Source organism: Drosophila elegans, unplaced genomic scaffold (genome assembly GCF_018152505.1).
Source record: "Drosophila elegans isolate 14027-0461.03 unplaced genomic scaffold, ASM1815250v1 contig_814, whole genome shotgun sequence".
Taxonomy (NCBI): Eukaryota; Metazoa; Arthropoda; class Insecta; order Diptera; family Drosophilidae; genus Drosophila; species Drosophila elegans.
This window is the reverse complement of record NW_024546167.1, coordinates 9520963-9547252: the sequence shown is the minus strand read 5'-3', so window position 1 is coordinate 9547252 and position 26290 is coordinate 9520963. Positions and strand designations below refer to the sequence as shown.

General features: G+C 37.7%; 2 protein-coding genes across 2 annotated transcripts; both read left to right on the top strand.

The window, feature by feature from the left end:
• The first annotated feature begins 1868 nt into the window (after nt 1-1868).
• On the top strand, nt 1869-2692 carry LOC108150447 (E3 SUMO-protein ligase MMS21-like). The gene is made up of 2 exons (XM_017278607.2): nt 1869-1995; nt 2060-2692. Exons 1-2 carry the CDS (start codon nt 1935-1937, stop codon nt 2419-2421), a joined length of 423 nt encoding a protein of 140 aa, XP_017134096.1. The 5' UTR covers nt 1869-1934; the 3' UTR covers nt 2422-2692.
• Nucleotides 2693-16267: 13575 nt separating this feature from the next.
• On the top strand, nt 16268-17743 carry LOC108150436. Its single transcript, XM_017278594.2, has 2 exons — nt 16268-16840; nt 17285-17743. The coding sequence occupies exons 1-2, from the start codon at nt 16609-16611 to the stop codon at nt 17674-17676; spliced, it is 624 nt and encodes a 207-aa protein (XP_017134083.1). The 5' UTR covers nt 16268-16608; the 3' UTR covers nt 17677-17743.
• The last annotated feature ends 8547 nt before the right edge of the window (nt 17744-26290 follow it).

Sequence of the window (26290 nt, the reverse complement as noted above, 5' to 3'; positions counted from 1 at the left end):
CACATAAACATACATACACACAGGAGCAGAAATTACCTTTCGGCCGCGCAGAAAGTTAATTAAAAAACTGTGGCCAGAGTAGCGGGCCAAAGCTTTTGTCCAAGTAGCTCGCCGCTCAGAGGCTCAAATAAACTGCAATTCAATTAGGGTCGAGGCCATAAATAAGGCCGCACAGACACACAGGAGGGCAGAGGGGGGAATTAAGTTGGGGGGTGCCTCCCCCTCCCACTTTCCCACTGAAGGCATATTTAGTTAAATATTATTATAATTTCACTTTTTTTTTTCTTATTGGTCATCGCCTTTTACGGTTGGCAAGCACACGAAACAGATAAAACGATTCTACACACTGGCAAAAAATAAATCGAGGTCAAAATTAGACTTGTATAATCATACAATAAAACTATATGGCACTTAAAATGTATTAGGATCAGATTATGATTAAATGACAAATTCTAAATTGTACATGACAGCCAGACCGATTTTCTTTTCAATTAGAGTTGATTTTTATTTAACAGGCATACAGTTTTTTCCTCAGTATTTTTACCATCCTCCCATATTCTATATTTTTCTACTGCCCCTATTCCCCCTCCATTTTCTCTCCTTTGGCTTTTTTGCGGTTTAATCTTTTATAAATACCAAATGGCGTAAGTTGCCTGCCTTTTAGCCAGAGTGGGTGTGGCCCCTGTGGGTGGAATTGGGATGGAGGGGGTGTGGCCGAGAGGCTGGCCATGTTTTTTTTTGGGTATTTCGCATTTTGAATGCCACGCGTTTTGGGCCGTTTTTGTCTGTTTCAGCTAAAAGAACCCGAGCCGGAAAAGTTTAAGCTTGAAATAAAAAGAACCAAAAATCCCCAAACAACAAAGCAATGATAATTAATGAAAAAAAAAGCCCAACTAGAAGGCACCCTACAATTTGAATATCTAATAAAACATTTTTTGTTAGATTTACTACAATTAAACACGTATGTTCTACAAAATTGTGAACTGTTAAAGTTGTTTGACCTTTAATAACAAATTTTTACTGTTTGCTTAAAATAAGCGAATAATTTTCTAAGCCATACAAAAAATAAATATCTAAGCTGAAATTCGCCAACTATATCTAAACTACATCTCCAAAGGTCTTTGGTTGCGTTCTGCGTAAGACAAGTTAAACACATTCCAGACCTCGATGGGGAAACTGTTGCAAAATATAATAAAGAAGTATACAAATAAGAAAATTTCGCTTTGGCAACTTTGGCTAAAGTAATTATTTTTAATAATTGACTTGGTGTTGGCCTGCATTTTTTTTCGTTGGCCAGCTTGCTGCTGCTGCCCGCTTCCCCCTTGGCCAGGAAAATGTTTGAACTTTGAACTAATTTGGCAAAGTTTTGGCGCACTGTCCGTGTATGCATGAGGCTCCGCCTTCATGGCCGTGACTCTGGCATCTGTTTGGTCAAAAACCTGCTGCCTCTGACCTCCAGACCGAAGTGGGCGTGGCTCAAACTAATTAAATTTATGGGTCTGGCTAATTTTTTATGCACCGACAAAGTCAAAATTTGAATTTAAACTTAAGCAAATGGCAATTAGATAGGATAAGTTTGAAGTGCAGGGGAAAGGAGAGCTTCTAGGCTTTGGAAAATAAAAACCAATTCATTAAAATTATCAAACTTTTTTAAAGAAGTTGGAAAATATTACAAAATTGTATAAAACTCTTCAAAGCTTATTAGTCTTAAATTAAAATTATAAATTACAAACATAAGAAATGTTATTTTTATAAAACCTCGTTTTATGTATTGGTTCCGGAACCACTTTAACCTAACTATCGAACCAGAGAATCAGGGCTGCATAAAATGTGCCAAAGGCTATCGATATTGCCCACAATCGATTAGCGACCCTCTGTGTTACTTGCAGAAAATTCTGGGAAGCTCGGTAATCTTTTAAAAGTTTTTACGAAAAATGGACTTCAATCACAACGTTGATTTGGACACCGCCAAGTTGCCTAACGAAATAAGCGATGGTAAGTTAGCACATGGGCGCAGAGAAAGAAATATTTTAAGAAAGTTCAAATGTCGCACTGCCAGATGACGACGTAGTCATGATGGAGCTGCCTGTGGTCAAGGTCTTCTCTCCATACGATCCCTGGACTAAGGCCCTCCTAAAGAATCCCGTTCGCAACACAATCTGTGGCCACATTTACGATCGCGACGTTGTGCACGGACTCATCAAGAACAACACCGGCATTCGCTGCCCAGTTGCCGGCTGTGCCAATCGAACTTACATCCACCCACCCCACTTGATCGAGGATGCGGAAATCAAGAAGCAAATGCTCCAGCTTATAATCCAGGAGGCTGTGATGGATTCACAAGAGTTGTCTTCCGACAATGAGGACACCAATCTGGAGGACATCACAGACGAAGTTAAGAAGGACGCCGACGGCGACTAAGCAAAAGCATTAGGTATTATTAAAAGGTCTCAACATGGCCTTAACCGCTGATAGAAGGTTTGTTGATTTTGGATAGAAATCCAATATTAACAAAACTTTCATTTAAGTAAATCCAAGATGACATTTGGTTTTAAGGCCATGTTGGTTGACTTACCTGTTCACATGTAACGAGCATGAAAGCAGGCAAAACGTATCTTTAATGGCCGATAACAATTTTAGAAATTTTACTAGACTTTTAAATGCATCACAAATAAAACTTTTGTGCAATGGATCTACTGTCATCTAAGTCTTATTTTATATGTAATTTGGAATTATACTTTGTTATTACAAATACATAGACTGAAATTAAATATCTGGTTTCAAAATTGCTTATAATAGACATATTCATTTGTTAAGCTGTACACACTTTTTAGAAATTTATTTTCGTAAATGTCAATAAGTGCTCATTTACCAATTTTAAATTTACCAATAGTCTTCCTATCTAGAAGGTAGTCACCAAAAATGTTTTTTATTTTAAAATGTCTTCTAATAAGTTTTTAACTGATTTATTTTTTTAATTTGTATTTGATAAATTACAAAAATACAAAGTATAATTAGGCAAAGGCAAAGTTTTTAATTAGAGTTCGTTTTGTAAAGAATCGCTTTATAATTCATTTTATTGTCCAAAAAACTCCGCTTATTCATTTAATGGCGTGGAAAAGAAACCAACAAAAATGATTTAAAAAGGCTGGCAATTTGTACTATATTAAATTAAATAGGTATTACTATAAATATTCAAATGCAAATGACGACAAACAATTGAAAATGAATTGCGTTCGGTTCTAATTAGATAACTTAAACAAATACATGTGAAGCATAATTAATTTGCGTTTTCCAAATATTTCTCTCATTATTTGCTCTCCCACTCTTTATTTTTCCTTGTGTCCAGTTAATATTTAACAAATTATGTACACAAACTGCAAATATTTAGCAATTGAATAACTGAACGCAAAATACTCGATGAAAATATAAATTGCAATTCGATGTTGTAGTGGACGACAATGTGTGGAAAAGAAATTAATTAATTCCAAATTTGTGCATTCAGCAGATGGTGGCTTTTGACCTTTGTGATTCTACAATTGGAGTACAATAATGTAGACCCACGCTACCCACGTTGCGTGGGAAATTCAAAGAACTTCCAAAAGCACTTTTGAAATGCACAAGAAGTCCCATCACCTCCATTGGCATAATTAACACAGAAGCTTCTAAGTCCTTTGGTGCTTTGGTCCTTCGCCATTTACCGTGTTTTGCCCACCCAGGAGTTTGAAATGCACACGCGACCGAAATAAATTAGCGCTTCGACACGAACGAAAGTAAAGGCATTAAACTGATCGCCTTTCATAAGCGCAGGTCCTCAAGGAATTGTAGGTTACATTCTTGGGTGCGTTTTGGGTGTTTTATGTTAAACTTTTTAGTTTTCTTCAAGTTTTTCAACTCCAGCACTGAACATTTTTATTGCTTTAAGAACTGCTTAAAATGCTTCTCTCCTATTGAAAAATAAGTAAAATATAGCTATATTTTTATATGTCCACGACTTTTCATCATTTTCGAAAGACGTTTGTGGTTATTATAAATTTTATTATAATACAGAGTTGTATGCTTACTTTACAAACGTATTTATTTATATATTATATTCCTTTTGTATGTTTTCATATCTACCTGATTTATATGTATAAGACCACCCTATCATATTTATTTTGAACATGTTTAAAGCTCTCTTACGCTTAGAATTTCAAATGATTTTTCTCCCACGATTTCTGAGTACATCTAAAAACAATATGGCTTGAGAAGAGGATGGAGTGAAATTCCTAACCCAGACAAACGGCTAAGGCATTTCCCCCACGCTTTTTCCGACCTTTTTCCACTTCCAATTGAGATTTTCCTATTTCATATGCTGGCGTCATATGCTTTTCTTGCGTTTTAGTGTAATTTCCGCAATCATTTCCGACAACATTTTATGCCGCTTCGCTTATTGATATTCCCTGAATCACAGTCACTTTCACTGAATGTTTCGGTTATTCAATCATTGAGTCATTCAGTAAATTTAACCTTGACATTTATGATATTTTTGCTCAAGAGGGATTTTTATTTTCCCAGTTTTGATACACCAAACAAAAAGTAAAAAGTCGGGAAATGAGTTACAGTATGGGTTAAACTATAAAATGCGAGTGCCCCAATTAACAATCATTAAAAATTAAACCAAAAATCGCACATCCCATTGCCTAAGACTTTAAGTTTTGCCTTGACCAAACCAACAGCTTTTCATCACAAAAATTGTATGATTTAATTTGGTTTGAGATTTTATTTTATTTTACCATATTTTGCCGTCTTTCTCCGGCTTTCTCTTATTGTCAGTTTGGGTTTGCTCGGTCAAATGGTTTGTTGCATTAAATTTATAGCGCACAATAAACTTTTGCGGTTGCTGGCAAGATTTCAACGCGCCAAATGCCGCAGGGCAATTACAATGGTGGTGGGGAAAGGGGGGTAGCCAAAAATATACATGCAAAAATATGCTGGGAATAAAGAGGGGGGGAAATGGAGAAAGCGGGAAAAATACGTTATAGAAGCCATACAGCAGTAGTGCATTTTAAGCATATGTACACCTTTCACTCACTCCCTGCTGCATCACTCACATGAGCTGCATGAATAATATCCTAAAGGCATTAATTTTCAAATTGAATATTTTTGGCCATTTTCGCCGGCGGTGTACAACTGTAAGCAAGAGTAAATACTTCCAGGATGCATGGGCCAACAGGCCCCCAAAAATCCTGGGGCCATATTGGGGTAACAGACCGTAAAGAGCGAAATATGTGTAATATGATTAAATTTTATCAACAAGCGCAACTGCCAGCGCCAGAAAGCAACAAAAGCAAAGCTTTTAATAAAGGGGACTGGGGGAAAATCTGAGGGGGTTGGAGTGGAGGCGAAAGAATGCCCCAAAAAAGAAAAACCAATGGAAAACATATGCAGAAAACAGAAACAGAAAATACAACAACGTTTCAAGCACGTTCCAGCCAGCTTCGTCATCTATAAATCTATGGATCCTGGTCGTAAGTACCGACATTTGCATATCCCCTGAAACAACTTAGGGTATGTTGGTACAAAATGATTTAGGTAAAAATATATTTCGAGTAATTTGTTTATAAATAATTGCTAAGCTATAAAACGTAAACTAGCAAAAAATCTATAACAGTTTTAAATTGCTTACCTAGTATAGATAGGGTAGCATTATGGCTATATTTATGTTAAATACTAGCATATCGATGGCATATCACAGGGTAAATCGCAAAATAATCTTTACTGAAATTCCAGACTGACTCTCTGACAGCGCACCCTCTGTTTGTTCTGTATGTGTTTATGACTTTGGATGGCAATGTGTTATTTATGGCTCATTTATGATTTGTACGCGTGATATTTGTGAGATATTGTAAAATAGGAAGCAGATCAACCGTTTTCGAAGGGAACGAGGCGACATTTGGTTGCGAGCCTTTGGCATTTTGATTGCAGATGTGTGTAATGGAAACTGGGGCAAAGTACGGCTATGAGACTTCCATTCTCCATTTATGGTTTTGCCATCGAACTCGATTACAGAACTGCCATTCTTATGACAATTTCTGCCTTAATCCAATAACAAACTTCGCCAACTGCCACTCACTGCTGTTTTCCACTCATTACTGTCCAAGCTGCGTTGTCGTGTTACTACAATGCAATTGGCTTGCAAAACTGGTGAGCACTTAAAAAAATATTATAATAAATATTTTTAAAATATTAAAAACCCCAGGCTTAAAATGTATCTAAAAATATTCTGAGCTTTAGGTTTCAATAAATTAGACTTTAGTCCGAAGCTTTTGTAAGAGCAAAATCAAATAGTTCACTTGCATTTAATATAAAAATGTAATGGGTGAAAACCATGTTCTATCAATTATGATATATATATATATATATATACATATATATAAATTTATTAATTAAAACTAATGGGAACTCATTTCGGATCGGTTTTCGCCGAGTGTACATTACGCATACGCCGCGGGTGTCGCCATGTGCCATTGGCAATTGACAACTGTTGCTGCCGCAAGTGGTGGCAACTGTTGCGGTGTCGCTGTCTGATTGAATTTTGATTGCTGCACTGGATTTTTGCATAAGTTGCTGCAGTAACTTGCCACACCACCCGCTCTATGCCGTTCATCATGTGCATCTCGACTTGTTGATAAATCTAATCAGTGTCGCGGCCACACTAATCCGCCACGCCCACGTTTAAGGTTAACGTTAAGTAAAAGTTTCCGCAAACTTCTCGGCGAGTGTGAAAGCGGAAAAAAGTTTTTACTTAATTTTTTATATTATTTTCGCTTGGTTTTCCCACTCTCCCTGTCTATCTGGCTTCTTGCAACACTGCACGTAGTAACTTTTTATTATTGTATTAGCAAAAGTTTTTTTTTTTCCTTTCGCAACCCCTCGGCATCTTTGACTTGGCTACAGCTGCGCCTCAAGCCGCGGCAATCGATAGTTGTCTGCGCGCACAACTGTACACACTTGTACCCATGGGTAGTTGAGACCTCGGAAAATACCAACTCCTCCGCCAAGTTCGCTGAGATGTTGTGCTATTGCGCCCGATGGTTTAGATTTAATTTGGCAAACAGCAAAAGGGACGGGGCAACATTTTGACAAAGTGCCCATCGTCGATGTCGTCGTTTGAGACTTAGCCACTGCATAGTGGTTTCTTCTTACTTATTCTAACTTTTTCGAACTTTTGTTCAATATACGGTCATTATATTGTATCTTTATTATGTTATAATTATTAACAAAAAGACAATGGACTTCTTGCATGAAAAAAATAACTAACCAGTTACTTGTTTTCTACTTATGTGAGATAGAATATTTCAGATTTCTAATATATTGTTTTTTTGGAAGTCATTTAAAAAATTTATTAAGTATCATCGTAATTTCATCGTTTTGAGATTTGATATTAAACAAAGACCCAAAATCTAACTGAGAAGTAAACCCTTCAGCTGGCTCCTTCAACAGCCACTCAAGGTCACTGCTTTAAGTTCTTCAGCGAGCGACTGAGCTCGAGCTTGTAACCACTGTCGCATTCGTGGCAAAGGCAACTCTGTTGCAGTCTCTGTGGCCCCGTGCAAGTGCACTTATGTGTGGAGTTGAAGGCAGCAGCGCCAAAAAAAGGGCGGTGGATGGGTGAAAGGGGGCGTGGAGCCACTTGACAGCCACAAAGGCGCTTGGCTTGTCACCCGCTACTTGGTCAAAGCATTGCGTCAGTCAAGTGGTCCTCGGAACAGTTAAGCAGCGATGCCGACGCCATAAATATTGCTCCTCCAACTCCGGCTTTCACATCCTGCTGTTCCTTTGGAGTCGGTGCCACTCGAGTGGCACCAACAACTAACGACTAAAAAACTGCAAAAAATGGCTAACGTTTGTGATTTTCCTTGTGGACGGAGGGGAGGGTTGAGCATCTTGGCACAGACAATTTAAGTTTTAGCTTTTGTTTAAGCAACACTTCAATTACAACGCCTTCAAAAAGTATGTCAACTATCTCTTGAAAGAAATGCTCGTAAACGGATTTGAGTACAGTGATAATCCATACATTTTTAATATTAAAGTTATATAATAAAACAAATTTGAATTTTTAGTTATTTATTTAACATACAAATTTTATTTAAAATGATTGTGTTTCTTGGAAAAATATCTTTAGAAAGTATTAAACAGGGTAAAAATAATACAACAATAATTGTTTTATTTTACCACCTTCAGTAAACATTATATATTTTAAAAATATATTTTATGGCAGATAATTTTTGTTTTTAAAACATCACCTTAAATAGTTGAAATGCGAAAGTTATCAATTTTCTTTAGAGCTTCCTCCCTGTAAGTGCCTTTCCTCTTAGTTCCTTTTTAATTTTCAGCAAGGTGATTAAACTCATTTGGCACACACATGCAAGCCCTCCCATCGTTTTCCCCTTGGCTTCTCTTTTGTTATAAATTTTTTGGGCGAGGATAATAGTTTACAGGACGAGCACATGAGGCACGTAGCAAATTGTTGCCAGCTGCTGTTCGCAGGAGACACAGACACCCCACAGGTGCACTTTATGTCCTGACTTTAAGTTTTGGCTTGCCCCCGGTGTTGTTCTGAATTCGTCTCCTATGATTTATTATTTTTCAATCGGCTCTGAGGGATCAACCTTATGACATTTTCTCTATCCATTCCCCACTTTCAAAACACATTCATTTTGACACATTTTTATTAATTGATGGATTGGGTGGGCAAACGTGAGCAACAATTTCCAGACGAGAAGATAAGTTTGTGTTTTGGGGGGAAAATATAGAACACTACAAGACATATTAAAGGGAGTACGCATCCGATAAAAAAATTTCAGAAATCGGTTAAACAATATTTAGTAGAACTCTTTTAGTTTCGTTCGAACCCATGTTTATTATTTAACTCTGTAAGCTTTTAATCTTTAAATTCTTTTAATTCTTAAACAACTATTTTCTTTTAGTGACTATTTATTTGTTTCACTTGCAGGTGCTTCTTCACAAGCCCATTAACCATTTATTGCTAGAAAACTTTTGAAGTTTTCAGACAGTAAAAACACCAAAAACGAATAATGTTATAAGTTTCTCTTAAACTGTTTAATTATTTTGATTTCAATTATAAAATATCGTAGAGGGCTCTTAAAATAAAATGAAGTAATATTTTTTTATTTAATAATTCCAATCTCCTTCATCAGGGTACTCACTGTGCTTTTATTGGGCACAAACTGAATCGCCTGCCATGTGTATATGTTATTTGGTCAAGTTTTCTCTATATAATTATAATTAATTACACTTTGGAAACTTTGACACATTTAATTATTATTTTATTAGTTTATGTGCCTCACTCGATAACAATATAGACGCCCTAATGAGTGACCCATGTCTGAAGAAATTTCGAAGTGGATATACATCCATTCCAGTTGCTAATTGATATTCCCGTATTTTCATTCTTCCCCAAAAAGTATTTCCTCATGTGATTTTAGGGCGGAAATCCTATTTTCTTTTCGGCTTATTGCCATTTAATTGTTGCCACAAGCTTAAAGCCAAAAACTAAAGATTTTCTTAGTTTACAAAGCTTTGAGGGATTGCATCCGGATTTTCATTTCATTTTCTTTCATAAAACTTCTTTGTACTTTTGTGCAGCCAAATCGAATTCCAAGTGCAATGGCAGTGGCCAAAATGCTTGTTCCGAATGCTCCGTAAATCCGTTTTCGCCGGTCCGAACGCAAAATGAAAAGCGTTTTGTAGTTTGTGTAACTATTTAAAAACTTTTTCCTCCTCCATTTCACAGATTTAGCCCAGCCCAATTCGAAGCCAAATTGAAGTTGCCCTCTTCATATGCGGAGAGGAGGTAGTTTCTCAAGTTTAAGAATTATAAATAAAGTTTGATTTCTAAAACTAAGATAGGACCAATTTTTCTTTTTGAAAGCAAAATTATGTTGATGTAATCAATTCAAGCTTTATAGACTTTTGAGAATGTAAAGCATGGCAATTCCATAAAACATTACAAGAAAAATTAAATGAAACCAAAGTTTTAAATATTGAAGATTATAAATACTTCATATACATAAAAATAAATACATAATTATTGACCTATATAACCTAAATATTACATTATAAACTTATTTAAATTTGTATTATTTTTTAAATCAAATAAATCAACCCTCGTTTAAAAATATGCTCTTATGCAAGCACACATTTGAAGACCCTATCATATTCCCCCTTCTCATCCTTCAGCTTATCCCGAACTTTGCAACAAATTAAATTGAAGTCAAAACTTTTGGGCAGAGCTGGTAAAATTCGGAGGTTCGAAAGAGCAGAGGGTTAAGATACATGGACTGTACAACATCGGTGCCCGAAATCGATACAAAGTTTGCTTTGTATAGCTTAAATTCACTTGCCACATGCAAGTGGCACCGCATCACTGTCAGCTGTGGCTCATGAAATGCATTAACAAAGGGGACACCAGGTCCGCTTTTTCGTTGGGGATCTGTACTTAGCATATTTTAATGCCATTGCCTGATTTTTACCGTCAACTCGACGCACTTATTGACAGCTGCGACAGGCACCGCCCACAACGCCCACACCGCCACCTTGATGCATACATATGTCATGCGATACAGAAATTTATTTGCCCCGAAACGCCACGGGATCGAAGGCATAAAAAATATTTAATTTAATTTTTGCCGCACCAAAAAAAAAAGAAATACGGCCGAGCTGCGCCTTGACTTTTTACTCATATATGCATACATGTTTGCATATATTTTGTCATGGCAACTGCTGTGCAAACATAAAACGCTTAAAAAATGTTTATAGGTAAATATTTACAGTTCGCGTTTTTTTTTTCCTTTTTGGAGCTCCGCTGACTGTCGGCAAAAGGTAAACCTGCTGAACCTGGCGCTAATCGACTCACGTCAAATTTTGATTGAGTTTTAACATCGGTTGGTTGGCAGCCTCACGATAAAAGATACTTATCCAATCATCTGAGTAGTTGTCTAATGGTTTAATAACTCGAAATATAGAGAAAACCTTTATTTGTGATATACAATTTTTATAATTTCTTTTAGTCTCAAAAAATATTGATTCTTTATTTTAATTGTAGCACATAGACCAACATCGGAACTGGACAAACGAAGGCGTACTAATATATCCTTCGAGTAATATTCTAACAAAAAAAAGGTTTGTTCTAAAGAACTGAAATATAATGAACATCAAATGTAAATAACTGCATTATACATAAAAGAATTTATTTATTAAAACACTTATAAAAGTCTTACGTGCTTTTAAGTTAAATCGGATCAAGTTAAAGAGTCCCCCTTGTCTCAACTATGATTTTTATTCAATTTTAAGCTACTTCAGCTCACTTGTTTCCATATACCTCCGCACAACTGATTGTGAGTTACAACAAGGGACTCACTGGGATACATCCCCGTATTCAAAGTGAAGGAACCAGGGAGCGATGCATGCAAATTGGACATTGCACTGATGAGCGATGTTCTTTGATGCCGTTGGACCTTCTGCACTCCTGCCTTTCTTTTTCTGTCTGTGCGGTGCACTGGCTTGTTTAATTGCAACTAAAAGCGGAAGCCAACAGCAGAGCAGAGTGCAAAATGGCAAATAGAAAAACACGAATATAACGCTAACTGCTCCCCTGAACAGTGTCAAAAACAAGGGCCAACAGCTGCGACAAAAAAAAACACACAGCAACGAAGCGAAACTAAAGATTCACACACGAGTTTGTTGTTTAGTTCTGGTTGTTTGTTTGTTTGTCGCCCTGTTTGTTCGCTGCCCGTTGCTTCCTGCAATTTGCGCACTGCCAAGGCTTCCTCTTTATACATATACAGCAACGCAGGTGAAAAAACACTGGCCTTTAAAAATACTTTTGGAATTTTTATTCTTAAATATTTATATATAAACGAATAGTTGAGATTTTTATTTCTTAAATAAATAACCATTAAGTTCTCTGATTTAAGGAATTGCACTAACAATATTCTGTATGAACATAAACTAAACATATTTAAAGAATCTCTTATTAAGCACATAGACATTGAAATTATTTTAATATTTGTTTTGTGTATTTTTGTTGTTAAACTTATATATAGCTTCGAAAAATATATTAATTTATATATGTGAAAATGTGCGTCTTATAACTTAACTTCGATATATGATGGACAATATTTAAAAAAATATAAAACACATGAAGCCTTTAAAGATCAGTTTTTCAACCATATGAAATTCACCTTGCCTAAGACTAAGGGCTGGTCCTGGAATCTAACCACAGTCCTTTTATGGAGACGGCGACACTCTTTTCCTATCTACCTGATGCAGGAGATCCAGATCTGAGTGGGCATTGTGGGTGGTAAGGCGAGATGGGCTTGTGAAATGCTCGGTGGCAAACAGAAACCGAGTCGGCTTTTCTTTCTGACACACCATTTTGCATGTTGCATGAGCTGTCTCTCTCGCTCGCTTTCTCCTCTTTCTCCAGCCCCTTTCACCTGTGCCTGGCGCATATGTCACTTGTCTAAATAGCAGCGACAACATTCACCTGAACTCGCCAAACGATGGATGGGGCGAGGGGGTGGGGGGTTGCGGGTTGATAGGGGACAGGTGAAATTTGCTGCCGACTGGCCATGCATGCAAATGCAACATTTGCAACTGTTTGAGCCGCTGTATACTCTAAAAGCGGGTATGTTACCCTGAATTTAAAGGCCCCAACACCCAAATGAACTTAAGATAGAAAAAATGTATGCCAAATATTATATGAAGTATGCAGTTTTTTCGAAAGATTTCTATAAATCTATTTAGTCAAAAGGTCAGTTAACTTTTCAAAGACTCTTATTGAAATAGACAAATAAAAAAAGATTTTAAAGTATACAAATTGTCATTTATATTTCCAAATAATATTTACCTTATTCAATTTATGACCTTTTAAATTATCTGATATCTATTATTTTCTCTTTAGGTTTTTTGTAAGAGAAGAATAAGATTCGGTTTTCCAAACTTTCCTATTTTTTCACGCTTTTGCAGTTGCTTTTGCCAACAAAGGTGGCAACACTGACACCAAGCAACGACACCAACAACCCTGCTGCAACAGCAACAACACGTGGCAAGAACTACACCAACAACCGGCAGTAATTTGGACACCTTGTCTGTGTGTGTTTGTTTAGGCGAGCGAGAGAAAGTGGAGAAAGGCGGGGGAATTGAGCGGAGTAAGAGGGCTAAATGAACAACCAGGCAAGGGCAGAGTGAGAAAGGGGTAAGAGGATCAAAAACCAAATAAATGATTTGAACGCCTAGCTGAAATGCGTCTGTAAAAAATGGTAAGATCAATAAGCTAAAGAGTCAAACTCTTGTGGTAAAACGTAAACTGAACCATTGAATAACGCGGAACTCGAGTTCTGGGTTTTTTTGGTTTTAAATAAATTAGCTTAGTAATAGTTCTGTATCCAGTAAAAGAGGTATCAGTTGGCGAGTAATTACCAATTAATAAAGATATATAAATATTCAAACCATTTAAAAGAGCAAGAAAGTCCCTTTGTCAATCCTCGTCCATAATCGAGGGACTTATTCTCAAATGAATTTCATTTATTTTAACCAACGAATCAAATGGAAATCCTTTTAACCGGATTAAATCGAGTTTGTCAACGATTTAAGGCACACCAATTAAAGCGGCACAAAAGATGGTCGAGCGTAATGACGGCCTTTGTTTTCATCAATTTTCCCTGGCCAGTCATTCGTCCATTCAGTCATTCAGTTGCGAAGTGCCCCTTGGCCTCTGGCCTCTGCCCTCTGCCCTCCGACTATCTTCAGTCTTTATACAGATATATGTATGTGCATCTGTTTCTGCTTCTGTTTCTGTGGGGCTTCCCCGCAGTGCTGCTGATTTTATATATTCAAATTAGTTCGCTTTGCACGAGTGGCCCTCGAATGAGAGAGCGTACTGCTGTGATATTTCCCAACCACGGCTGACTGGCCAGGCAACCAGCTAGCCAACCCGCCGGCACTCGGCACACGGCACTGCCGATCCAATCCTACTCTATATAGGAGGGATCAGCTCCAGACCGAACTGGACCGGGAACGGGAACGGGAACGAGAATTGAATGCGGGGGCTATCAAGTTGCCTGTGAAGTGCTTATCCTCAAATCAGTGACACTTGAATGTGCAGCCCAAGTGACTGACCAAGTGGGTGACTGACTGACTGACTGACTGACTGGAGGTGGACTGAAGCTGCCAGCCTGGCTATTTTCCATTCAAATTTTCCAGCAGTCCAGTTTTATAAAGAAAAGAGAAAATTTGTGTTTGCATTGGTCATTGTGTGGCTATGTGAATTAAAAAACGTAAGTCGGTTACAAATTATGCTATTGCATTCGGACTTCCTTAACTAAATAAAAAAAATTAAATCATAATTAATTAATGAAAAAATATCAAATCAAAACAAAAATGTAGTTCAGCACATATTAAAACAAAATGTATTTGTCTTAATATAAGGTATAATACAGTCTGTAAGCTTAGGTTAAAAAAAGTTTTGAAAAATTTAGGCTTTTAAACAAAATATTAAATATTAAGCATACCTTAATTGACTTGCTTATAAGGTTAAAAATATTCTTTTATATTATTGCAAATAAAGCTCCCTACCCTATTACCTGTTTTTACATTTATTGAAGTTAAGAGGTGCTTTATTTTTATTTGTTGTATTTTCACTCAAACAATCTCTCTTTTTATCCTGTCATGAGCTATTATCCCTTCGAAAGAGAACCGCCAACACTGAGGAGGAGCGACCTTACAAAAGTGCGAAGACTTCGTTTCATTTATTTACTTTGCCTGCCAACTGGAACTGAAACTGGCCAACAACTCGAGTGATGTTTGTGTCCCTGATTGAGTAACTAAATAAACTTGGTCCTCTTCCCCCTTTTTCCCCAGCTTTAAGGGATTTATGAATTTCAGGGGTCATCACATTGATGACTCTTGGGAGAAGGTTTAATTGTATCAATTATTTTCCAGTCCACCTTACGTTTTTTGTGGGTTTATGTAAAACAGTTCAGAAAGCACTGTTAACATATATGCAAATTTAATTATTCTAACCGAAACACATATAATAAATAAAATTCTTCTGGAAAGCTCGAATCCACAAAATGGCCATCGAAAGCTGGCCAATAAATTAGCGCAAGTAATTTGCGCAATTAACTTAAAACAGTTGAAACCGCTATTAGTTCGGTTAGCGAATATCGGTCGGAAGCAGCAGCGCGAATGCAATGAATTGGTCATAAATTCTCTATTCCAAAACAAGTTGGGGGCAAATCCTTCCATACCTCCTTACCATTTATTTTATTTGATTGCGTGGGTGTGTCGGCAGAGTCAACTAATTTATGTTTTAACACACTCGCACATGCAAATTAGCACACGCACAGAATAAATGCAAATATTGGGCTCCAAGAGGGTCGCCATAATGAGCTCAAGTTGGGCAAATCGGTGAATGGGTGAATGGGTCTGAGGTTTCAAGGGGTTCATTGCGGTTCATCTGGCAACAACTGTTGACAAAATGAAATCAATAAATTTTAGCGCAAATCAATTAAAATTCACCAGCCAGATTGAATGGGAATGTGCTGGGTGCTTTGCCATCTTCTTGTTATTCAAACGAAAATATTTGTCAATTTGCGGTTTTCACAAAATTAAATTTGGCACACACACAGTGACAAGGGGAAATATCCGGATGAGTTTAGGGAGTTTCACCTCACTTTGTGTGAAATTTATTCTAATTTATTTATACGGCTTATTAAAATTGTTGTAAGTTTCATTATTTAATTAAAATTTTGTCAAATTTGATTTCCTTCTCGGTTTGCAGAGCAAATGTTAAAAGTTCAACAGTTTAACATTTACGAAATCAATAAATGTTTACGAAATTGATCGGCAAAGCTCCGATAAGAGGAATAAATAGATTACTTACTAATCACATTCGAGCTGTTAACCAAGTTTTAGAGAAATTTCATTTAAATCAAAGTGGGGAAAGTTAAGCTCATTTTATCTAGAAAGGATTTGGGCTGAGTAAATCATTTTGACTTAAAATAGGAAATGGAAAATGAAAATCGGATTTCTAATGGTTTCTTTAAAAGCTTAAGGACTTGTTATCCGTTTAAGAAAAATGTTGTTTCAAAGCAAATAAAAATGAATGAAGAATAATGCGTACCACAGGTTAATCCATTTGCATTGTCATTTTCATCGAAGTAGCCTTTCCGTAGTGCATCCAATGTTATTTATATAATTCGAACATTCAAAATACTACGCACACAAATAATGAAACACAATTGTTTAATCAGTTGTTAAAAGGACACTTAGAGAGGTAAACACAAACATAGCCGTAAACGGACTTTACCAAAATTGTGTAAATATATAACGCCAAACGAACGGGTTCAAATAGCCCCATTCAAAACCCACTGGGAACCCTATAGTTTACAACCCGTATTCAACAATTCAAGTAGAGTTTACTGCGTTAACTGTCAGATCGAAAATCAAACAGTTTGAAAAAGCTGCTCGAAAAATCGTCCGGTTGGAAGTCAAATGTAAAGTCGAGAGACTATTCAAGCGATACGCGTTCTGCAGACCATGTCCAAGGACATTAACACCGCATCGACCAGCGGATTTGCACGGGAGTTGGGCGGAGCGCATTCGACGCCTGCCGCCCCACCGCCCACTCTCGCTGACACGCCCCCCACTCGTCCGCTGCCGGCAACTACCGCCGGCAGTCGCACTCTGGACCACCGCCTCAACCCAAACGCCCCTGTTTTTGTGCCCGATTTCCAGGCCAGCCAGGTGGCCAAAAAACTCTTCGATGACTGTAAGTACTTAGCCAAATACACTCGGCGTGCATTTGGTTGGATAATTTTAGAAATAATTAATTAAATTAAATTTCAACATATAGTTGATCTACTTCGAATTTTCTATAATTGTGTCCTGCAGTGGTTAGTATTTTCTATATATTATTTTGCTCTAGTCGCAAAAATAACTTTGAAAATCTGTAGGGCCGAATTACTAAATAATATATTGTATATTTTAATTTTGTGTGTTTATTAATGACAGAATTTATTAGTCTCTAGTCGCTAAAATAAAATATATCTTAAAATCTGAACATGATATTACATAACTATTAATTGCATTTAGCTTTATAATTATTTTTAACACAATGTGCTTGTCTTGTCTTATAAACTATTGTACATTTGTATGACCGAATTCTTAAAAATCAATTAGTGATTTTCTTTATTAATCGAAACTATAATTCCAGTTTCGCCGTATACCCGGTGGAGCACGGCCTCGTCGGAGAACTTCTCCTATGGACCCCGCTACGATTCCATCTGGCGTGAGGTCAGCCCTCAGCAGCAGCGGCGAGTGCCCGATCCTCGCTTCGATTACAGCCTGGATCCTGGCGAGAACGAGGTTGGGGAACTGGAGTTCGACCAACATCAGGCCATGAACATAGGAGCCGAGGCCTATGATCCCATAGCTGGCAGCACAACAACCAGCCAGGCAATGGAAGTGCCCGAAATTGTGGGGGATGTAGATGTAGATGTAGTGGCACACTCGCAACTGGAGGAAACCGTGGATGATGGAAAGGACCGTGGCTTTCACCACCGCCGCTCCTCCAGATCGACCAAAAGATGCTGTCTGCTCATGTAGGCCGCAAGGACTGGCGAATTTCATTCGTTTTCAATATGTATTTACATTTCAATGCAGACTTATTAAAACGTTATATTACTCTCTAAATAAATAAGGGGTTTCAATTAGTATTTTAGGTACAAACAAATATTTAATTAACAACGGAGGATAATTATGCATAGGCCTCTAAGAAAGCAAACAAAAATAGCAAAAGCCATTAGCCAAATCGATAACTTAAGGACAAATTTAATCAAATGATCAGAAATATTGTTTATTTTTAGTGTAGTTGAATTAAAACGCCTAATTCCCCATTGGGACATAAATGGGGAATTACAATTGTGCAGCATTTAAATCGCTTCAAGTTAGAACAATAAATTAAATTCTCCCAGGAATCTTTAAACAGCATTGCAATTAAGACGCTTTTCAGAACTTTCTAAATGCACTCCTTTCAAGCCCACTTACAGCAGACAGAGAGAAAGGAAGCTCCGTGGAGAAAGGTCGACTATACCTATGACATAATTTATAGCCTACATTTTAGCGCCCCGAACGGGTTTGTTTTACTTTCCACGAAGGCTCTTGCCTTGCTGCCTTCAGCTACTTTGTCCTGACTTTCTAATGATGTTGAATATGCATGAAAAGTTTTGCTGAACGCAGAATTTCTCTCCCCGGATGGCAGCAGAAAACTTCATTCACCTGTCTATGGGTTGCATGGCTGTAGGACAGCCTTCACTTTTAAATTACACTGAAAATAAAACACTACTAAAATGTGTATATTAAATTGTTTAAGAATCATATACAAAATTTAAACCACCCAGCAATCGGTGATTAATACAATATTTAAATTGGTTAATAATTTTGAAATTCTAAGTTTTGAGAATGTTTTGGTTTTATATTTATATTTTTTATACATTTTATAATTTTGTCTAATTTAGAGACATAATCTTTGAAGTTTAAACTTTATTTCTATTGAGTTCAATATTTAAAAATTGAATTGAAAACTAACTTGCTAGCCTTAGACAATTTATTTGTTTGATTTATATACACATTAAAAACTTCCGTTTTTTAAGAATGTTTAATTAATCTGTAACTCAATTAAATTCAACTGTTTTTTTGACTGCAGACTTTTGCCATTTTCTGTTAAGCAAAGTGGCGACAACTTTTCATTTTTTCGCTTCTTGATTATTTTAGTTTCAGACATTTTTTGGATAAGAAAGGAAAACTCATAAGGGGATGGATGTGCCGGTGTGTGTGTGTGTGTGTCTTGTAATGAGAAAACTTTCGTCTCCCTGCGATGTCTCATTTAGAGCTGTCCGCGTTTTGATGTCTGATGTCCCGAGCCAAGGACAACGCAGCTGCCCACTACTTTTGAATGATTAAAGCGGCAAAGGGACACGCAGTGCGGCCCCATCTGCCGTTGCACAAATGCTTGGCGGAAACAATTACCAACTCGTATGCAAAAGTGCCAAATTGCCAATGGAGCAGCGGGCGAAACTTTCACGCCGCTCAATGTCAGCGGGACATGTGAGCAAGGGGTAGGTGACAGGACACCGGGACACCAGTACACCTGGGCCCCCCAATTTCTGGTCCTTTGGCAAGGATTCGCTGGCAATTTTGTGCCAATTTTCTGCGCCTTCTGTTTGTTTATGAAACAAGTCACGTAAGCGACGAAACCCGTTCGCTCCTTGCCCTTTTTGGGGGGCGTTGAACCGCCAGCTGGCTAAGTGGGCGTGCCATCACCTTGTTTTGCCGCTATTACTCGCCTTGTTGTTGTTTCTGTATCGTCCTGCGGCGATTGTCATTGGAATCGAGAATTCAGCAATTGGCAAACGTCACGAAGGCGGCTAAAACTTTTCACGATCTTTCGCGCCCTTTTCGCCTGATTGTTGATTTGGCAATCTTTTGTTTTAGCCCTTTTCGACTGCTACTTTTTCCTTTTTACTATGATTTTTGGTGGCTTTTTCTGGGTTGCTGTTTATTGCATAAAATTTATGCCCGTATATTGTGCAATTGAAAAAGTTTGTCACATTTCTGGCATTTTGCGGCTTCACCGTCGGCAGGACAGTACGTTGCGAACGTGTACAGATATTAGATTTCTGAAAACGTGGTTTTGTAAATTCGTTTAGTTTTGACATTTCAATACTCGTCGGCATAATAAAGCATATGTTGTTTACACAATTTTAAGTATGCTTTAAGTTTTGAATTCAGATTTAATAAAACAATTTTTAAAAATATATAAATAAATCCCTAAAATCCCTACACTTGGATATATAAAACTAATTTCTTATTTAAGATCACGAAACGCACTGTACAGGCCTCTACTAAAATGTGGAAATAAGGGAAACCATAGCCGCTGGCATAAACCATTATTTATGCATCGATTTCAAATCACCAAAATAAAACAGAACGGACCAGAAAAAGAAAGTCGCAAATAAACACAATGGCAAAACGGAAGGCGGCAAATAAATAGACAACACAGGAATATGGCCAAACAATGCCTGCAATAAATATCCACACATGTGTGCACTCCACACAGTGGGGTTGTCTTTATGCACCTATAAATAAATTCATTTTGTGATATTTATGCCACGATATAGCAACGACTAAAATGGCAATCAGTTCAATGACCAACAAAAGTTTGTCTTGTCTTTCAGTTTATAGTATTAGCTGAATGTCCTGCGGGATTTTTCACTCCGACAGGGAATCTTAGGCAATGCGGTTTTTAAGTTCATTTAAGAAATTTTTTTTTTTAGCCCATATTTTTTCTTTTGCCTTAAATCAACTCGGATTTTTTTTTAAAATAGTAAAAAAAAAGGATTAAAATCGGATAAATAACATTCCTAGGGTACATTTACTGACATCCTTTAAGGAACTTTCCCTTCGATCTTTCTCTTTTTGGCCTTTACTCCTTTATCCACTTCTCTCTTTTAGTTGGCAGCACTTTTAGTTAAATTGAGCAACAAACACGTTTGGCAATAAAAATGATTCCACTTCCAGTTGCTGCTGCCACGCCCCCCATTCCACCCACAAGGGCACTGCCCACTGCCCACAGCCCACCGCCCACCGCCCACCGCCTCCTTCAGACATCTCCAGTGTGTAGTCCGCTTCGAAAAATGCAAGCCGCAATGCGCTGGCAGTGGAGTTTTGCACATTCTAACAGATTTATTTCACTCGAAATAGTTTCATTTTAGTTGCATTATTGTTATTGTTTGTTCGTTGTTGTTTTTAGAGCTGTTATTGCTGTTGTTGTTGCCGCTTGCCAGAGTGACTGCGGAAAGTTTTTCTATTATTTTCAAATTTAACTTTGCCATTTGTTTGAATTTCATGGATACACGTACGAACAGCTGAGGTCGAAATAATATTATTTGAATTCTTCAATTTTGACTTTTATATTATTTATTTTGTGTCTTTTTTTGATCACTTTTGTTAAAGATTACAAAAGAGGGTTTTATTTATTTCTATTAAAAAAAATAATATTGTAGCTATTATTTTAACCGCAGCTGTATGTGCTCGTGGTCGTATTGCAGTGAATATGTGTAAAGTGTTCCAGGCATCGGGTCTTAGCATTTGCCAAGTTTTCCCATCGGGTGCGTTGTTCTTGGCTTTCCAATATGAAATATATTTTCGACGTTCTCAACTTTTCTCAACTACGCCATTTCCACTCAACTATTCGCACTTTTCGACTTTCTACTCTGTACGCATACACATACACATTAAACAAAAAAAAATGCTGACATCTATAAAATTTAAGCAACAGGTTGACACACGAAAACATTCTATAAGTTATAACTGACAAATACGGAAAACTGTTCGATAAATAATAGCTTCACTTGATGCAGGCCAAAAAAAAAGTTTGATTCAACAAATATGATAGGATTTTCTATGAATTTTTAAATACTCAGCTGGCTATTTGCTCTAAGACATATACATCAACATAAGTAACTTAGTATTTTAGAAATTCTATTTAAAAATTCATTTATTGCAGCATTATTTGGTACCTAAATTTTAAATTTATTTGACTTGTGGAACATATAATAATGTGTTTTACTCCCAGAAAAAATAATACTTGCACTATAGATCAACTAGATTCCTTCCTAATCTACCTGCATACATTCCACCGGCTTCTTTGTGGGCCAGTTAAACCCTTTCCGGCTGAAATTTGATAAATCGAAATTACATTCAGTTGCGGAACAAGAACGCATTGCGCAGCATTTTTAAGCCCTTCGTTGATGGGGTGCACCTGTCCTTTTCATGGCCTAAATCGGGGTCAAAAGTCGGGCCAAGCCGAGCGAAACTTATTTATAGTGGCCCGTGCGATGGCGACGCAATTTAACGTCATCAGCGCTGGCCGCAAACGAAATTTTCACTTGAAAATTTCACGAGCTTAAATGAAATGCCTGCGGTCGTCAGCGGTTCACTCGCGTTGGTTCGGTACTGGTCCTCTGCCTTTGTTAATGAAGGTACACTACAGAAAAATGTATACTATTATACTTTTAAATTAAATCCGAACATCAAGCTGCTTGCTTTTTTTATTGTTTAAAAATTAAATAAATACTTTGAACATTTAAGTACTCTATTTAAAATTATAATTTTTAGTTTGAAGTTTGACCTTAGTAATACAAAATCGAAGAAAACTTGGAACTTTTCATTGCTTCGAAGTGTAGAAAACAGGATGAGGAGACGACAACGACGACGACAACGGTAATGATGATTACTGACGGTTTTAAATCATTCGCTAATTATTGCAATTGTTGCTCTCCTCGGCAGTCCTGCCCCGTCGTTCTTTGGTCCTTTGGTATATATCCTCAAGGCCCGACACCGTTGATGACGTTCTCACTTGCCCTCCAACCGAATAATTGATGATGGGCCAGCGACTCAGACTGGTAATCAAATACCCAAAAGAGTTGATTCGCTTTTTGAGTAATTCAAGTGGCCGCAAAACAAACAATTTCCTGGGGCAAAAAATGAAAAAACAAGCGTGGCAGAAATCGAGGGGCTGTAACAACCACTGCACATATATGTGCGAATCCCCACAGCAATCAACCTAATTTATTATGACCCCCTGGAACCCAACGAAGCTCGAACCGCAGCGTCGATGTCTGTCATTCATCTATGTATGTTAATAATTTCGATTGCCGTTTGGCAAAACGCGGAATGCAACAGCCACAGCAGAGTAGCCGCCTGTGTGTTTGTGGTGGCAACCCTGGCAGTCGCTCTGCGGTTTTTATTTCCTCGGTTACTTTGAAGCCCTTGAGTTTGCCTACAAAATGTATTTTAAATTAGCCGTATTTTGTATCGTTTGTGGTTCAATAATTTAAAAGTGGAATTCAAACTAAACCATATTAAATATTTTTTCTGACGGTAATAGCAAGTGTCATTAATAACTCCTCAGTTTATTTAACTTATTAGTAAGGTATTTTGTGAATGATTATTTTGAACTGTGATTTACAATATTTTATAGTTCAATCAAGAGTCCTGAGTAGTTCTTGAATACATTCTTAGACTATCCAAAAATCCGACTTTAAAAGCCTATAATAAGTTTGTTTGGGCATTTAAGAAAAATATAAAACGAAATCCCTATTTTATATTTGAATTACACGCTGCTTTTCTGTTAAGTGGACCAATTATTGTTTAAAAAAAAATACCCTACAGATACCTACCGTAACTAGGGTATTTAAATGGACCCTTCGGCATATAGAGCAGATTAAGTTTATATAAATATTTGTATGTGAATTTTTTCATCTTTCCACGGTGCAAAGGGCACACGTGCCACGCCCCCCACCTACTCCGCCCACCTTTCTGGTCGGGCTAATGCCCACACATTGACACATACGTGAGCGCACGGACGAACTGGCGGACGGACAGACAAACAACTCATTTCGCTCAGTGAACTCAACAATAAGCATAAAAACATTCATCACTGATTCACTACGTGAGCTGGTTTGTCAATTATGATGGCCTAGGTGGGTCCCAGCAGGGACATAGGAATATTTGTGTGCGGGGGCCTTGGGGTTAGCTGGTGGTGATGATGAATATATGAGTGCCGCTGATTGAATATCAACGCCCGGGCACAAAAGGAATCCCTCATGCTGCTGGGCCTCGCTTAACACTTTTGCGTCCTCGTTTCCGGCAGCAATTTTCCTCCCTTTTTCTCCATACAACATACTACAGCACACATATATATCCCAGTGAGCATATTTTCTGCGCTAGTCAACTGTCAGATTTTCGTTGTGCCAGCATAAAATGTTAAAATAATGCCACACAGACATAGACAGGCCGTCTTTCGTTTCGTTTCGTTTCGCTTAGGTTCGGTTTCGGTTCAGGACCCAGATCTCATCCCACATCCCACATGCCGAGGTCCCCACTCACCAGCTATATTATCTCCCATTTGTCGCATACAATCTGCTTGCCTTTTCTTTTAGTTTTCCCCCCTGGTTTTCCCTGGCATTTTTCTTCCTGCATCTTGTTGTTGCCGTAACAGCCATTTCCGGTGACAGTGTAATATTGTAATATGCTTATGTCTCTGTCGTCTGCCTGTCTATGTCACTTTTTGGTAGCCACTCGCCTGTAGATGCGGCCATAGATAGTTCCCTACACTTCCAGTTGGTCGTCTCTGTGGCTCCAGAATTTTGTGATCTGAATTTGTGCAAAGTTTCGATTGCCTAGGAATGTCTGTCGAGGAGAGTTTACTGAATTAGTCAGGGAACAAAGCGAAAGTGGTTTTACTAGAAAAGTAGGACAACTTACAAAAATTGTACATTTTATAAATTTATAAATTTTAAAAATGGGTTTAACTTAAGGGCACTTTTTGAAATTGTGTTTTCGTTATTTATTATTGAATATTTCAGTACTATAGGAAAACAACAATTGAAAAACAACAACAATTCCAATTTAAAGAAACGCACGAACAAAACAAAAAAATTTAAAAAAAAACCTTATTGTCAAATAAATAGTCATATAAATTGTTTATAAAAAAATAAAAAGTAGAGTATTCTGTACATCGTTCCATCAAACAACTTGTTTATTTTTTGCACTTATTTTTGGGTTTGACAACTTTGCATTGTCAGCAGATAAAAGTTGTGCACCAAAGTTATTTATTGTTGCGTTGTTTGTTGTTTGTTGCTGGCTGTGTTTTGTTTTTGAGAAATCAATCAAATCAAATGCGACGACAACAGAGCCGGAATACCCTCCATTGGGTGGGCGGAATTGATCAAATTAAAAGGCGACCCGTATGTCTTACTCACCCACACAGAGACAGCATTGCAATTTGAAGACAAGCTGTGGAAATGCATTTCGTGTTGCCTGTCTGTATCTGTGTGGGTGGTGGAGCACTTTGTATGGTGTATATATATGTTGTACATAGCGGAGCATCTTCGTGTGCTTTAGCCCCACCCAAACACACACCCAGTTACGTGCTAGGAATTTTAATTAACAGATAAATCAATAAGAAATATGGACGACGGCTGTCAGTGTAACTCTGTGAGAGTGGAGAAGAGGCATCGCCTCGCCAACTAAATAAACTTCTGACTCTGCTAGTCGTCTCTATGCCTAAGTTTTTCCCTTCCTCCAAAGCCCTTTTCCAGCCAGGGAAGAAAAGCGCAAGTGCTAAGCCCGCACCCGGAAAATGGCTAACTGCAGAGAAATTAGAGAAAACGGCCGTTAAAATTGCAGCTGCAGCAGCTGCAATGGCAACATTAGCAGTCTGCGGCTTCTTGGCCTTGGGCTTAACATAAAGACTTGGCCAACAGCAAATATCCCCTGCACAGTCCCTTGGAAGCAGTTAAAAATCTAGTTTGTTTGTAGCCAAATACTTTTTGGGATTTATTGCACAAGTTTATTTGTATTTATCGAAATAAATTTTGTGGTTTTGTGTCTAGATAGGCTGCAGTATGAAGATGGTAAAATATTATAAGTTAAATATTAAAGTTAGTTATTTTTTGCCAAAAAGGTAGTTCTTATTTATGATTCTATAAGACAAGTTTGTAAAGCCACAATACCTAATCCTTTTTGCTTTTTGGAACTTGTGCGAACTTTACTTATTTAATTATTTGAGTTTCCTGCGCACAAATCCATTGGGGAAGTGCCGACGTTTGCTGCCATTCGAATCCCCAGATGCCCTGCTGTGGAGCGCATTTATTCCAGCCGGAACCGCCGGCGATTTCATGTTGCAAGGCCTGTCCTGTTTTGGCCTTTTGTGGGTCGTTCTTCTTCTCCTAACCGAGAACTGCTTGGCATGGCAAATGCAGCAATAAATAGAATTACAGTCAAGTGCTTGATAACTTGCTAAAATGCACAAGGCGAACCAGAGGCTTTGGACTCGGACTCTGGACTATCCAGCTCAGGTGCAGTTAAATTTATTATTAAATGAACAAAATAAATGGCAAGAAAGTGCGCCAGAACCGGCGTGACCACGTATTAATGACGCTTTTAAGCGCCGGCCCGTTTTCTGAATTTAATGACGGAACGTGCCACAAGTCACGGCCAGCGGGTCCCATTAGAGTCAGACAGCCATCAAACATCTAACGTGTGCAACATTTTGTTCGTATCGCAATAAAACAAATTTGCTGGCCCGGGGCAAATATCCTACACGACCCCTCTCATCTGGCAGACAGGTAGCGCCAAAGTTTAATTTGAATAT